Source organism: Sinohyriopsis cumingii, unplaced genomic scaffold (genome assembly GCF_028554795.1).
Source record: "Sinohyriopsis cumingii isolate HCF-2022 unplaced genomic scaffold, ASM2855479v2 utg000233l, whole genome shotgun sequence".
Lineage (NCBI taxonomy): Eukaryota > Metazoa > Mollusca > Bivalvia > Unionida > Unionidae > Sinohyriopsis > Sinohyriopsis cumingii.
The window spans coordinates 1,008,145-1,024,031 of NW_028315880.1; the positions used below are offsets into that span (position 1 = coordinate 1,008,145).

The window sequence follows — 15,887 nt, forward strand, 5'->3', positions numbered from 1 at the left end:
GATGTAGTTTGTTTGGGACAAAATTGTTTCTATTTTCCATTTTGATTAAGCTTTTTAATTGTTTGCACACTTCTAGTGATTACTGTGCTATATGCCTGTATGTAAGAAGCATTATGCTGTAGACATCATAGACCCAGTTCTGCAGTTGTATGATTCCCTGATCTGTGCTATCCCTTTTACGTTTTGGAACTGCTGTGGTTAAGGCACTGGACTCATGGTTCAAATTTTGTTTTTTAAAAGAGTGGGAACCGTGACTTGCATACAGATATATATTGTGAATTAGGCCTACCATAATTTATGATCTACCATCTGTACATAGATTAGTGTTTGTATTTGATTAAACTCCAGATCTGATGCTATGCTGTACACACCTGTACATCTCAAACTTGGTGAATGTGGTGTGTGATGTACAATATCTTATTCCATCTATACATGTGTTAGTGCTTGTATTCTTATATCAATATATAAAGTTGTAGAACTTCTAGCGACTTTCAAGTTTGTCGATATGATTTGTAATGGTTGTTAAATGGTTAGGTCAGTTTTAGAATTTTGGGAATCGTGCCTTGCAAGGAAATTTGTTCTGAAACCATGAGATGAGGAATTGGGAATTTATACATTCTAAAGGGCCGGTGGTGATACAGCTGGACTGTTAATCTGATTCATATTAGGACTGTACTAGAGCTTCAGTGATACAGTTACTAAGTTCTGTCTTGGGAATGTCAATTTTAGGATGTTGTTGTTGTTGTTGTAATGTCATTTGTCAGCATTTGTTAGGCTATACATAGCAGCCAGTATTTTTGATGTAGAAGGAACTCTGGGAAGAACCACTGATTAATAGGAAGCTACAGAAAAGCTTTTTCACGTATCTTGTTTGGCCAAGCCCAAAACTCGAACTCATGCAGAGAGAGGTAAGATGTCACTGATCCATAAAGGCAAGCACCTTAGACCACTCAGACCAGTGGCATGCAGACAAGTGGTAATATAGTGATATATGGTAATGACAGAAGTCTAGCTAATAAAAATATAGTGCTAAGGCCAAAAAGAAATATATGTATTTTCTATTGCACTGGTTTCAAAATTACATTAGGTAGTTTTTTTTTAAAAACATTATATATATTTGAATGATTAGTATATATAGCGACTAAGCACTTAAAGTACTGGGAAAAACTGGCTCAGATGCTTAATTTTCTGTTTTTACCCTGGGAGAAAAAGTGCTTGAGTTGGCAGTGAAAAATAGAGACAGTCGTCTTACCAGCAAAATATTCTTTTTTGCCTAATTACAAAGGTCTAGCAAATAATTTATTGATACAAAAACGAGCACTGTAAATTGTCAGTCATGTATTGTGTAAGTATCATGTATCATGTAGGAATCGTGTATCATGTGTGAATAATGTATTATGTAGAAATCATGTATCATATAGGAGTCATGTATCATTTAGGAATCGTGTATCATTTAGGAATCTTATATCATATTACTGTTGTATTTACATTGATGGGGATACACTGCATTGGAAATGCATGTTAGTATACACAGTTTTACCCACTCATGACCATTAGTGACTGTTATGCCTTCAGGTTGTTGTTGTTGTTGTGGGGTTTAATGCCATATTTCAGCACACGATAGGCTATGCATGGCGGCCAGTATTAATGGTGTATGCCTTCAAGAGTTAAGGGAAAGGGTCTAGGCTTTAATGATGTTAAGTATGACTTTTTAATTTCAAACAGATGCACTGCCAGTAAATTGCACGTAACTTAAAGCTTTTAATACAAGACTTTTCCCAATGTTAACAAATTAAAGAAAATTTTGTCTTGTCCTCAAAATATTGATGTCTCTGAGGGGCTAAAGTCAATCTGAGCATAAGTATGAATCATGTCACTGTGCAGTCTGACAATTAAACATAGCTGTTCTGCCATTTGATAATCAACCATGATGATTGCATATTACATTAACAGGTATTAGAATTCCAGAATGCTATTTTTGTATTGGTAATATCCTTGTATTCTGAATGGTTATGAAGTTCTTTATTACCAACAGGAGTGGTAAGGGTGGAATGGAGAATGCAGGTCTCGGTGAATTCTCAAAGCATTCCCTGAAAGAGATGTGTAGCCAGGATTGGGTTCGGGAAAAGTTTTTGCAGGATCCAGAAAGTTTGCTGACGTCTGAAGGACTCTTGGACTCGATGCTTACCCCAGAACAGGTAGATTTAATAACGAATTCTTACGGACACACCGTTGAACACGAGTTTTGTTGTCTTTCCTCTATCAGGAAATAGTGATTTATTAGCATATTTAGCAATTCATTAATATATTTAGCATCATTACTATCAGCAATATTAATATTTTGTCCTAGATCACATTCTTTTATGAAGGTTTTGAAGAGCTTGCTCATAATGTATGAAAGAGCCCTATTGATTGTGGAGTCAAAAGGTCAAAGCTTAAGGACATTGTGGCTAATAGTTTTGCAGAGTAACTTTTCTGAGTTACATGGTCAAATTTTATGGTTATGCATTTAGAGTATTAAAAAACCTAGAAACTTTTTGGTTTAAAGTTTAAAGGTCAGAGGTCATGGTAAGTCTTATTAGAAAATAACAGTTTCTGCACATTAAGGTTTCAGCACATACCTAGACTAGAAATCAGGGTCATTGAGAACCGATGGTCAATAATGTCCAGTCAACCATTCTGTACTGGTGTCTACATAAAGAACTATTAACATGGGGTGGATGTTTAATGGTAGTCCTGTTACCAGATCTGCTGTAGCATAATGCACCATCATTTCTGGGTCTGTGTAATATTATAGGAGTAATCAGTAGAACAAGCAACATACCCTGGTCTGCAGACTCATTATGCTATGGCAGATCAGGATCTTTATTGCTTGCAGTTTGATTGGACTTATAATATATGGTATGTCAGATTTTTTTTATAACTTCCTAATTTATATGATAAAGTAGTTCACAGGCAGCAGGATGTTAAGTAGAACCATTGTTTCAATGTTAATGAGTGCCAATCTTTTGTTTAAGGTTTTTCATTTTGTTGGAATATATTTTTGTCAACTTGCAAACTGGCTATTGTCAAGAAAATCATTGAATGGACATTTGTTAAGAAGATATTTTTTGGCTTATGTTTTTCTGAAAAGTTTGCCATTCAGTAGCATCATATTGGGAATGGCATCTGTGGTTAGTCAGTTACCTCTTTTGTAACTTGACATACTTGGATAGGATTTTAATAGCATCTTAGTATAATGGAGCATGTGTCAAATCATTTGAAAATAAAGCACTTAATTGCACTTGAAGCTGAGATCAAAAGGAAATTTCAGATGAAAATAAAAGAACGCATCAGGGACATCCACCATTGTTTTCAAAAGAAATGTTGATCAGTATCAGAAATTATTTGTCTTGCTCAGATCTTTTGATAGCAGGATTGATGCTTATCAGTAGAGGATATGTTTGGGTACACCAGTTATTATTGTACAGTATATGCAATTCTGGTTTGTGATCAATATCTATCTTTAATTGGGAGTCCAGGAATTATGTTTTAATTGTGAATTATATTTATCTCATGAAAACATACATGTCTAGGCACATTGTCTTTTGCTGCAATTATCAAATCTCTTAAAGAAGCAATTCTCCTCCCATGACTGATTTCACTTTGTGAGACTAATGTCAGTTACGATGATGTCTCTCCTTTGTCAAATAAATAGCATCACATAAATAAGACAGTAACAGAATACAACTTTTTTATTATTCACCAGAATAATGAGAGTTGTTTACTTACCTTTTCTTTACTCAACCGACCAAAAACAGATATTTTGTTTTTATTTATTATTTGTGACCGTCAAATCCCAGCTGCAATAGAAAATAATATTATTTGACCCATGTGCATTGGCTTTAAATATCACAAGGCCAAAAGAGCAGCTGGGCTGGGTGCATCAGCTGCTAGTAGTTATATAAACTTAACACTGACAAGACACATTGAGCCATTGTACTAGCATATCAAGCAGAACTTTTCCTTCTGATGAGTGTGAAGATAAGCAGTGCTGGTCATGGATAATTGGTGACTACACCACCCCAGGAAATGGAAGGGAACACCTACTCATTTCTTCAGGCAGTACCTGCTTCTGTGTATTTACTCTCAATCCAGATGTGCCCCTTGTTGTAGGAATTACTTTCCATTTAGCATTTGCTAAAGGTGACATTTAGTTTTATTTTCGGAGTTGGCTGTTTAAACTAGTTGCCTTGATTATATATTTTTGTGTTTTACCAAAAATAATTCACAGCAACTTATTAACTTTATGGCTTTTGACTTATCTGCTTATTTCTTCCTCTATCTTTCTTTCTCTCTCCCTCTCTCTATTTTTCTCAGTACTTATATCTGTCTGTTGTATTTGCCGATATGGAATGTGTAATTATCGATACAGCTAGAAAACTTTGTAAAAATCCTGTTAATTGAAATCCCTATAGGCAGAACTCTTGGTGGACGATCTGTTATCCGAGTGGTGTGTGTTTTACCAAAGTAAATGACAGTAACTTCCGGACTTTTTGTCTTTTCTGCCTATTTCTATCTCCGTCTCTTTCTCACTCTGTCTCTGTATCTGTCTCTCTCACACATTCTGTCTACTTGTATCTGTTGTGTTTGCTTACGTGAAATGTATTTATTATACATGCAGAAAACGTTGTAAAATCTCTGTTAATTAAAATCATTACAGGCAGAACTCTTGGTGGAGATGATCTGTTATCCTAGTGGTGTTCCAAACCAGATAGACTGTACCGAGCCAGAGAATTCAGAGATAATTGAACGTATCCTGGGTTCACTGGACCAGTGGACCCTTCGAGTCTCACTCTTGGAGCTCAACTTGATGTTCAAACTTGCTGCAACAACTGCTGTAAGTTGAAAATGAAGCTTTGCTATTTGTAACTGAAATATGCAAAACATGTTTTAAAAAAATGAAAAGATATCCACAGGGTTTCCACGCTATCAGGAAAAAGTTGTGAGAAATTTATTTTTTTTGCGACCATGAAAAGTTCTGGAATTTCGCAAATAGTGATGAAAGTTGGGGAAAATTCCGAGAATTTTCGACCACCACCTGACGTCTGAAACAATCACATAATTGAGTGATAACTAATCTGATCGTGAGTGAAATTTATCGAGTTCTAACCAGAATATTCTGTAGATGCAGTATGGAGTCTTTGATTGCTTGCAATAAACATATATGCTTAGTCAAATCAAACGCCCAGTGGTTTAGATTCATCTAGTAGATTTTTATTTTCAAAGTCAGCTCAATATCTGTATCTTTCCTTACACAAAAGTTATGAAAACCAATCTAGCATCACAAGAGGCCACCATGGTGGTAGCAAAGTGTAGCCGCTTACCGAATGGCCTAGCAAACTTTAAATGTTTCTAGATTGAATGAAAAATGCATGAAATCGATATAAAAATTACTTGTTTTCTAAGAAATTGTGAGTAGTAAAATCGTTATGTCTTTAATCTGCTAAAAGACAAGATAAAACTACGTTGTTGATGAAATGTGACCTGGTGCTCGCGATTTGCATTGCTAGTCGCATGAGTACTGTACACATATTTAACAACCCACCTTGTCAAATGTTGCAGAGAAAGAAAAAATAAATATTAACTCTTATACTGGTTGTAATAAAAATACAAAAACGAAAGAACACAAAATTCTCCATATTAATATATTCCGAGAACAACTTTTGGAGTATTGTTGTATCACGTGACCACCATGTGGACATGTGATCTCTGCTTGATAAATCAGACTATCCAGATTGCTGATCTTTACTAAAAGTATCTGACTTTCATTTAATATAATTTAATTTCTCTACAACAACATTATAAAGGAGTTTGTTGTTGATATCACGTGAATATTGGACTATCGATGTCCTCATTTGAGATTTGTGAAGTCATGTGACTAGTAATGCAGATGGCAAGTACTGGGTCAGGTTTCATCTACGCCGTAGTTTTGTCTTGTTTGACTGCAGATTAACAACATAACAATTATAATACTTGCCATTTCTGAGAAAATAATGGTGAAAATAAAGGTTAATTCGCCATATTGGATCCATGCAATTGTCATCTGAGAGTTATGCATTGGTACATCACTGTTTTTTGAAAGTATATGTGTAGTTTTTCAGTCTTCTTGTGATTTGAAGTGATAAAAGACGCGTGAAAAAAGTTAAATCAAGCAGAGGGTTGTGGTCACACTTGCACTCCTTGTGTTCGTTTATATTACCGATAAGGTAATTTCATGTTGTCAGAGATTTTGCCATTCTTTGTTGATAAAACGTCAGACTCCTGTGCTTGAACCAGTAACCCAGAACATCCTATTTACTGTGTATCTGTTAAAATCATTCAAATAACTATATTTTATAAAATATGGAAATGCATACCTTAAAAAATAAATATGCACCTGAATCAAAGTTTCCAATTTTGCAAAAAGTTATCCCACACATACAAAATCGTCTGCTGCCCAACATGTCAGCTTGCCGCTAGAACGGGATTCTCACAAAATTTCCCAGCATACAGTCTTTCTAAATTCTTTAGTATTTTCCCACATAAACAAGACATTGTAAAGACATTACACCCTATTCATTGTTGTTTCTCGTCCACATAATAGCTCATTTTCTAAAATAAATTATTGAATTTAAAAATTTTTTTTTTACAAGATCGGTTTAGTTGGCTTAATATTGCTTGCCATTTATTGTCATTTTTACATTCAGTTTGGTAAAACTACCTATAATCCTGATCAAACTAGACAATGGAACTGCAGACAGAAACAGTCCAAATTAATGTATTTCATTTCTATAGCCTGATTGATAAACATTACATCTTTTCAAAGCTGTGCACAAAATTGGCCGACCTGACTTTGGTTTCTATAGCATAACTTGACTAAGCTTTTTGTTGCATTGCAACTAAATTTGGCATGCAGATTTATATTGCTCAGATCTTGAATAAATTGAGTTTATAGAGCTCTGCATTATCATTTAGACAAGTTATGGCCCTGATTGCTTGTCCTCCTTAAACTTTGCTTTCCCTTTGTACTGCTCTGGTGGCCTAGCAGTTAGAGCATCCACTTCAGATGTGGGAGGTCATGGGTTCGAACCCTGGCTGAGCCATACCAAAGACGTATAAAAATTGTATTTACATCTGCCTCACTAGGCACTCAACATTAAGAGGTTAGTGTTAGGATTGGTCATCTGTCAGGATAACATGGCTGGGTTGGACATCATTGTTACATGTCTGTGGCATGATGTCTCAGTTCTAGATATCAGTGTAAACTGCCACACTGCAGACGTCGTAGCAATATGACTGAATTTGTTTTAAAGCTATGTTACAAATCCAAATCACACACCTAGCATAACTTTACTAAAGATATTGCATTTCAGTCAGTTCTAAAGGACTTTATCTGGATGAGAACTTGAACAAGTTGATTTCCATTTTAATTGTTTACATTTACATTATCTTTAAGAAGCCAGCTTTAACAGTCTTAATCACTTGCTTGTCTTCCAAAGTTGATGAATTTTGTCAGGTTTGAATGAATTATAAATTTATAAATCCACGTCTTATTCTACAGGAGACTAACATCATTTTGGATAACATTGCTGAAGAAACCATACAGCTATTTTACCAGCAGTCAGAAAATATAAAGAATCAAGACAGTAGCCTTGGTGAAGGCATGTCAACACAAACCAGGTACTTTCTTCTTTCTTAAATTCTAATTCAGCAGCACAGTAAGGAGTGTTTACTCAACAGGGTGCACTAACATCAGTTGCTTTCACTCTATTATCATTCCATTTTTCTTTTGCAGCTCATAGATTTTACAAGCCAGCTCCACCATGTTAGTTCAGTTTTTGAACCTTCAAAAGCAAATTTATATGGTGTTATGGTCTTTTTCCAACTTAGATAAACCTCTGTAGTGACAATAAAGTCATGTCGTGATTAACATTTATGGGGGTGGGTGGGACGGTGATTGGTGCAGTTATTTTGATACATTTTTTAAAGGAAAAAAATATGTGTTTTGGCATTATTTGAAGTCTGTTGCTTTGGAATTTAAAAAATAAATTGTATGGGCCTTAAAATGTCATGGAATGTCTCTAAACCTTGCAGTTTCAAAACCTGAATGGAATTTTCTGACAATGGAGTTTTAAAAAAATCAAATTACTAATTTCATAGAGCGCCAAGCAGCAATTCAGAAACATTTTCAGACACAACAAAATTAAAATCAATAATTGGTTTCATTTCATAGATATTATGGTCCTTGAGTTTTGTGAAATAGCCCTGGAAAAGCTTTGGAAATATTATGGAATTTGTTTTTTATACGTATGCACGTATACGTGGATGATGAATAATCTCATTGAGAATAGAATATTTAACCAGTCTGTAGAGGAAGCTTGATTGAAGAGGAGTTGGTTTAGAGGTGCTTCACTCTATTTAGTATTCATTTTATATACACCTACTGTTAGGTGGAATGTATCATGCTTATTCTGTCTGTCCTTTAATCTGTGTTTGATGGTTTAAGGTGAGGGACAGACCTTTAATTTGGAGTCCAGAAGGTCAAAGCCAATGTGACTCCCCACAAAAAATTAGTTTTTTCATGACAACGTTAGTTTTAGACCATTCACCTTCACCATACCTAATGGATGGCTTGATTTTATGCTAAAAGACCACTGTTGGGAGGTGGTGTGTGTGGTGAGTATTGAAAGGTCAAGGATCAAGTCTCAGTGAGTCGGTCTTGAAAGGTTTCTGCCCAGTAGGTTTAGTTTTGGCTATGTACTATCACCAAATTTTGTAGATGGAATGCACATAGAACAAGAAAGAATCTATTTGATCTGGGTTCAGAAATTCAAAAGACAAGGTCACTGTTGCAAAAGAATGTAATGTTTCTTAACATTAATTTAAATTATGTAACACGTGATGTCACAGAATTTTAAGTTAGTGCTTATCATCATTGGAAAGATGTTGTTTTGACAGAATGAAGGTCAAAGTTTCAAAACCCAAGTAAAGACAACTGGTTTCTTGGTCGATACTGCCCATACTAATGGATGCACTAGTTGTGGTTACATACAGAACTATTAAACATTGGGATGTTGAATTATAAACCATTCATGTACTCTTGTTTTCTCTAAGGAGTGAAGCAGATAAGGATAACAGTGTTTGGATGGTGGCACCCCTGATATCCAAATTGCCAAGTACTGTTCAGGGCCGAGTTCTGAAGTTAGCAGGACAAGTTTTGGAATCCAGCAACAACTTGGTGGCTTCAAAAAGCAAGCAGGATAAGGAAAGGAACCAAAGAAGGTACAGTCTCTGTCATGTTCAAAATGTTCAGTTCTACAATAAACCTTTGGACTCTCGGGTGTAGAATGGGCCCTATGCAGTTTCCTGCATGTCATATAATGGAGTCAGTCTTTTGTCTGTGATGTACCTGGTGACAATGATCCTGCTGAGAAAAGCTTGGACTTTTAAATAGAGCATTATTTATGTAAAAAGGAAAATTGGATATTTTTTCTCAGTATTTTAAAGGTTACTTTCTACATACCCCACTATGGCATGTTCCATTATAATAAAAACATGTAATTTTTTTGTACATGACAACGTGTTTCTACTTAAAAGTATGAAAAATAACATGTAAAGAGTTTATTTAGTGATCATGCTGCACCAGTGTCGGAAATTGTGATTGTTTTTTTGTTATTGGCAACAAAATATACCATCTGGCGAAAAACATTTTGCAACATTGTTGGCTGTTTAAACTTGTATCTTGGTATTGGAGTGGAGAAATTGAGGCACCAGTCACATATTTGTTATAAAATGCACTGTAATCTCTTAATTTTTACATAAACATATTGTTTGTTCATATTGACAAACTATCTTAATAGTGCATTGTTATGTTATAATTTGCTTATGCTGGAATCTGGTCTGAGTGCTGTGTGCTGTGATACACTCCAGTGGTCATGCTACCATGACTAGCTACAATCAACCAACCATTGAAAGCTGGTATAGTAACTGCTACATTTGACCAAACGACAGCTAGTTCCTTTTATTTAAAAATATACCCCAAAAAAGAAATTTTGTTTTAACTTTAAAAAAACTGACTACTTCTGAAGCATCAATTCTTTTTTTATGAATACTAAGCAAATGAAAAACAATTGGTCTCAATATTGATGTTCTACATACATACATACATACATACATACATATGAAACATTTGTGGTACTTTTATTTAGAAATTCTCTCATATCTCCATGTTAGACAATTTTTAGTTAAAAGGCTTTATTTGAGTTAAAAATCCTGTTGCCCAACTCCTGTGTTCAGTGATTAGTACAATATAGTATTGTTAGAGTGTAAATTTTTTTTATATAAAACACCATTACAAACAGTTGGGTTTGCAACTATATACATGCATAGTCCATGCTTTGTGATGTAAAAATGTCTAAATATCTGGGAAATATTCACCGTTTCTACCTGCCAAATCAACAGCAAGCAATTTCAGACTTCTTTGAAAATAATCAGCACTCGCATCTTTTAACTTTTAGGTCATTTATCTGGTAGAATGAAATTAATTTTATTCTCATTACAGGGACATTCAGTAGAAATTGATATCATTTGTTGAGCAGTGTCATTGTTGCAATAGGCATCATTGCAAAGTTTTTGCATTTAACTCTGTTAATATAAACAATTTTTACTTATTGTCATAAAACTTGATGGGTACATGAATCATGAGGAAGAGTATTTACAACTAGAGAATGCAGGCACATTAGTATAGTTTTCAAGTTCCACTGATTTGTGTTGAGTTTTTATATTTAGCTCCATTTTTGTGACATTTTTGTCCTTACATTCATAAAACTTACAACCCACTGTTGTGGGGCATTCATATAATAAAATATCTTCAAACTTATAACTGACTGTTGTGGGGCATTCATGCAATAAAATATCTTCAAACTTATAACCCACTGTTGTGGGGCATTCATGCAATACTTATCACCCACTGTTGTGGGGCATTCATGCAATAAAATATCTTCAAACTTATCACCCACTATTGTGGGGCATTCATGCAATAAAATATCTTCAAACTTGTCACCCACTGTCGTGGGGCATTCATGCAATAAAATATCTTCAAACTTATCACCCACGGTTGTGGGGCATTCATGCCATAAAATATCTTCAAACTTATGACCGACTGTTGTGGGGCATTCATGCAATAAAATATCTTCAAACTTATGACCCACTGTTGTGGGGCATTCATGCAATAAAATATCTTCAAACTTATCACCCACTGTTGTGGGGCATTCATGCAATAAAATATCTTCAGACTTATGACCCACTGTTGTGGGGCATTCATGCAATAAAATATCTTCAAACTTATCACCCACTGTTGTGGGGCATTCATGCAATAAAATACCTTCAAACTTATCACCCACTGTTGTGGGGCATTCATGCAATAAAATATCTTCAAACTTACCACCCACTGTTGTGGGGTATTCATGCAGTAAAATATCTTCAAACTTATGACCCACTGTTGTGGGGCATTCATGCAATAAAATATCTTCAAACTTATCACCCACTGTTGTGGGGCATTCATGCAGTAAAATATCTTCAAACTTATCACCCACTGTTGTGGGGTATTCATGCAATAAAATATCTTCAAACTTATGACCCACTGTTGTGGGGCTATCATGCAGTAAAATATCTTCAAACTTATGACCCACTGTTGTGAGGCATTCATGCAATAAAATATCTTCAAACTTATGACCCACTGTAGTGGGGAATTCATTTAGTAATATATCTTCAAACTTACGACCCACTGTTGTGGGGCATTCATGCAATAAAATATCTTAAAACTTACGACCCACTGTTGTGGGGCATTCATGCAATAAAATATCTTCAAACTTATCACCCACTGTTGTGAGGCATTCATGCAATAAAATATCTTCAAACTTACGACCCACTGTTGTGGGGCATTCATGCAAGAAAATATCTTCAGACTTATGACCCACTGTTGTGGGGTATTCATGCAATAAAATATCTTCAGACTTATGACCCACTGTTGTGGGGCATTCATGCAATAAAATATCTTCAAACTTATCACCCACTGTTGTGGGGCATTCATGCAATAAAATATCTTCAAACTTATCACCCACTGTTGTGGGGCATTCATGCAATAAAATATCTTCAAACTTATCACCCACTATTGTGGAGTATTCATGCAATAAAATATCTTCAAACTTATCACCCATTGTTGTGGGGCATTCATGCAATAAAATATCTTCAAACTTACACTGGTCAACAGTGAAATCATTACTGACTTGAAAAGGCCCTAATCTGTAGTATTTTGGTGTGCCGAACACGAATATAACCGTGAAAAATTTGTATTGGCTCTCGTTTTGAAGATATTCATATACCTCATTTTCTATGTTTCACTGTAAATTTCTCCAGTAGGACTGCAGCAACATCTGGAATAATGATGTAACATTGCATAATACCATCATGCTCACATCATCCACAGTTGATTGCATCATTTTCTGATGCAATGCAATACTAATGCCATGCGGCTGCTGAAGTAAGTTGACGTCAGCAGTGTACTATACATGTGTAGGCCTATTATACTAATGCCAGGCGGCTGCTGAAGCTGACGTAAGCAGTGTACTATATAAAGCCCAATCAGATAGGTTCAGCATTTAAAATATTTTAGACGTTGTGCGAGACAGTTCAAGCTACAGTAGTCCCCCTCTTGAACGGCCCCCCTGACCAGCGGCCACCCGCTCCTTAAGGCCAGAATCCGTTGGCACCGACGAGTTTGTGTTCAAAAGTACCCCTCGCGAAAGGCCATCCGCCTAACGCGACCAGCGGCCAGCATATTAGTGCAAAATCATAAAATTTACCCCTCACAAGCGGCCACATTTTATTTGAATATGTATCCAGAACCAGTATTGTATTCATAACGTGTGTTAAGTAATCCGATTTCTGTTTCCCGATGTCAGGTTTTCGTTACTGAAAGAAGTGTTGAGTAAAGTACATTTACCACTAAAGTTAATATTATATCATTTACGCCTCACGAGAAGCCAAATTTATTCCATAAAAACCGAGAAAGACTCAAATTTTAATCCATACAAAAGGGTACGTACATGTAATCCAATTAGCCTTATTGCTGTGTTATCATAAGATGTCCGGTTTAGTCACTCTGATAATTGTTAAGAATACAGTAGTAACAGCTGAGAAGTGGCAGTATCGATGTACAATACCAAAGTCAGCAGGAAAATGGTTTAATAGCCTTTATGGCTTCCAGTAAGATGTTGAGCTTGTTCGCTTTGGTAATCAGTGGCTATTACTACTGACAATAATTGTCAAAATTACGAATCCTAGCGGCCGCGAGGTCAGATCTGCGTGATGTTAATGATACATATCGAAGCCGTTTTGGCTTCTCACCTAGTTTCAAGAAATGTATAAAAACAATAGGGTACCAGACTGCGACTAACGAATCACGTGACAAGATCACTTCCTTTAAAAACACACGGCAATTTGTTTAGATGCATACAAAATTGTTTTATCAGTATTGTAGTTGGCAACATGAATAACTTACTGCAAAAAGATCAACATGTCATGGAGGAAAATACAAATTCTCAGTTTAGAGGAGAACGTGAAAGTAATTCAACTGACGGGGGGGGGGGGTCGTCGAGGATCCTTGCAGAAAACTAACGTCGGGAAGACTCAGATAAACAATATCGTGAAAGATAATGAAACAATTCTGCAGAAGTGGAAAGGTGAAATGGACGGAGAAAGGAAGATTGTTTGAGCCAGGAGACGTTTGTATCCTGATTTGAAAGACAAGAAAAAGCAAAAATTTTGTCAGTTGAACTGGGATATGACGACTTTACCGCAAGTAACGGATGGTTGTACATATTTCAAGTGAGACACGATATGAAGTGTTCTGTCATTAGCGGCGAATCAGCTGATGTTAATAATAAAGTTGTCGAAGATTGGAACAAAAGACTAAACGATATATGCGGGGGATATGACAGCAAGGATATTTTTAATGTGATGAGACTGGTTTGTTTTTTAGACTATTACCAACAAAGTGACGTGATGTGAACTGTAACATAATTATAAAGACAGTTTTAAAACTGTATCATTGGTTATTCATGCATTCTTTGCAAATGATGACAAAGTTTGTTTTACATTTATTTCACATCATGCATGTGGTTTTTTAATTAAAATATTAAATGTACTTGTGACTTTTTTCATGTGTTTACTATTCGCATTTGTCATCCCCCTCTAGAAAGGCCACCCGCATTATAAGGCCACTTCCCTGCTGCATTAGGGGTGGCCTTATAAGAGGGGGACTACTGTACTGTTACATAAAACTTATTATTTTATCCATTTACGTACAATAAAGAACAGTAATGCCTCGAAAGTGTGTTAATACCACGGACAATTTTTGCTATATTTGTGGGGAAGTGACATTTGCCAACCAGAAGAAAAGTATCAATTCTCAAGTGAAGAAGGCATATCATCTTTACTTCGGATGCAAGGTTGGTGACCAAGACAAGCCTTGGGCTCCGCATATATGCTGTGCTACATGTACAACACAGTTTTCACAGTGGTTGAATTGCAAAAGGTCATCAATGCCGTTTGCAGTCCCAGTGGTGTGGAGAGAGCCAAGCAACCACCTAAATGACTGTTACTTCTGCTTGGTTCCTCCTCTTTCCGGCGGAATAACGAAGCGAAAGAAGTCGAGAATAGTCTACCCAAACATTCCGTCTGCATTGAGACCAGTTCCACATGGTGAGGGACTTCCTATTCCAGAACCTCCAGCAGAATATTCTCTTGATTCATCTGACGAAGACAAAGGTGAGTCGACCTGTTCTTCTCCTGGTCCATCAGCATGCAGTGATCCAGATTTTCACTGTGGTGCATCATCAACCCCACACAGAATAACACAGGAAGAACTAAATGACCTGATTCGTGATTTGGACTTATCAAAGAACAAGGCAGAATTGCTAGGATCAAGACTCCAACAATGGAATCTTCTAGAAGAAGATGTCACAATTACTGCATATCGAAAGCGCCACCAGCAATTGGAGCCTTTCTTCAGAAAGGAAAGTAATCTGATATTCTGTTCCGATATTGAGGGCCTCATGAATGCTTTAAAAATCACTCATGACCCACAAGAATGGAGACTATTTGTGGACTCTTCGAAACTGAGTCTCAAGGCTGTGCTTTTGCACAATGGAAACATTCTTCCATCTATTCCAGTAGCGTATGCTGTCCACATGAAAGAGACATACGATAACTTAAGGCAGCTACTGAATTCCATTGAGTATAACAAGTACAGCTGGCACCTCTGTGGTGATTTGAAGGTAGTTGCCCTTTTAATGGGACTGCAGCAAGGATATACAAAATACATGTGTTTCTTATGCGAGTGGAATAGCCGAGCAAGGGAAATGCACTACATGAGGAAGGAATGGACTCACAGGCAGAATGTAGCCATTGGAGAGAAGAATATCCAACACCCAGCTCTGGTTGAGGCTCAGAAAATCTTGCTACCACCCCTTCACATCAAACTAGGTTTGATGAAGAACTTCGTGAAAGCCATTGACCGGACTTTGCCAGCATTCCGATACCTGCATGAAAAATTCCCTCGACTCAGCGAAGCAAAGATTAAAGAGGGAGTTTTTGTGGGTCCTCAGATTCGAGAGCTTTTCAAAGATGACCGGTTCAACAACTTGCTGGAAGGTGACGCGAAACAAGCATGGAATGCTTTTCGCCTAGTTTCTACAAACTTCCTCGGAAATGTTAGGGAAGAAAACTATAAGGAACTAGTAGAAGACATGTTGATGAAGTATAAGAAACTTGGCTGCAATATGTCTCTAAAGATTCACTTCCTT

General features: G+C 36.3%; 1 protein-coding gene across 3 annotated transcripts in view; it reads left to right on the forward strand.

The window, feature by feature from the left end:
• Positions 1-15,887, forward strand: part of LOC149774406 (mediator of RNA polymerase II transcription subunit 12-like protein) — a 93,386-nt gene that overhangs the window by 50,348 nt on the left and 27,151 nt on the right. For all 3 annotated transcript variants that reach the window (XM_089945337.1, XM_089945339.1, XM_089945338.1), the window contains exons 25-28: positions 2,036-2,198; positions 4,703-4,879; positions 7,583-7,701; positions 9,136-9,303. In XM_089945337.1, coding sequence (XP_089801463.1) covers positions 2,036-2,198; positions 4,703-4,879; positions 7,583-7,701; positions 9,136-9,303 — 627 coding nt within the window. The remainder of the gene's footprint in view (positions 1-2,035; positions 2,199-4,702; positions 4,880-7,582; positions 7,702-9,135; positions 9,304-15,887) is intronic.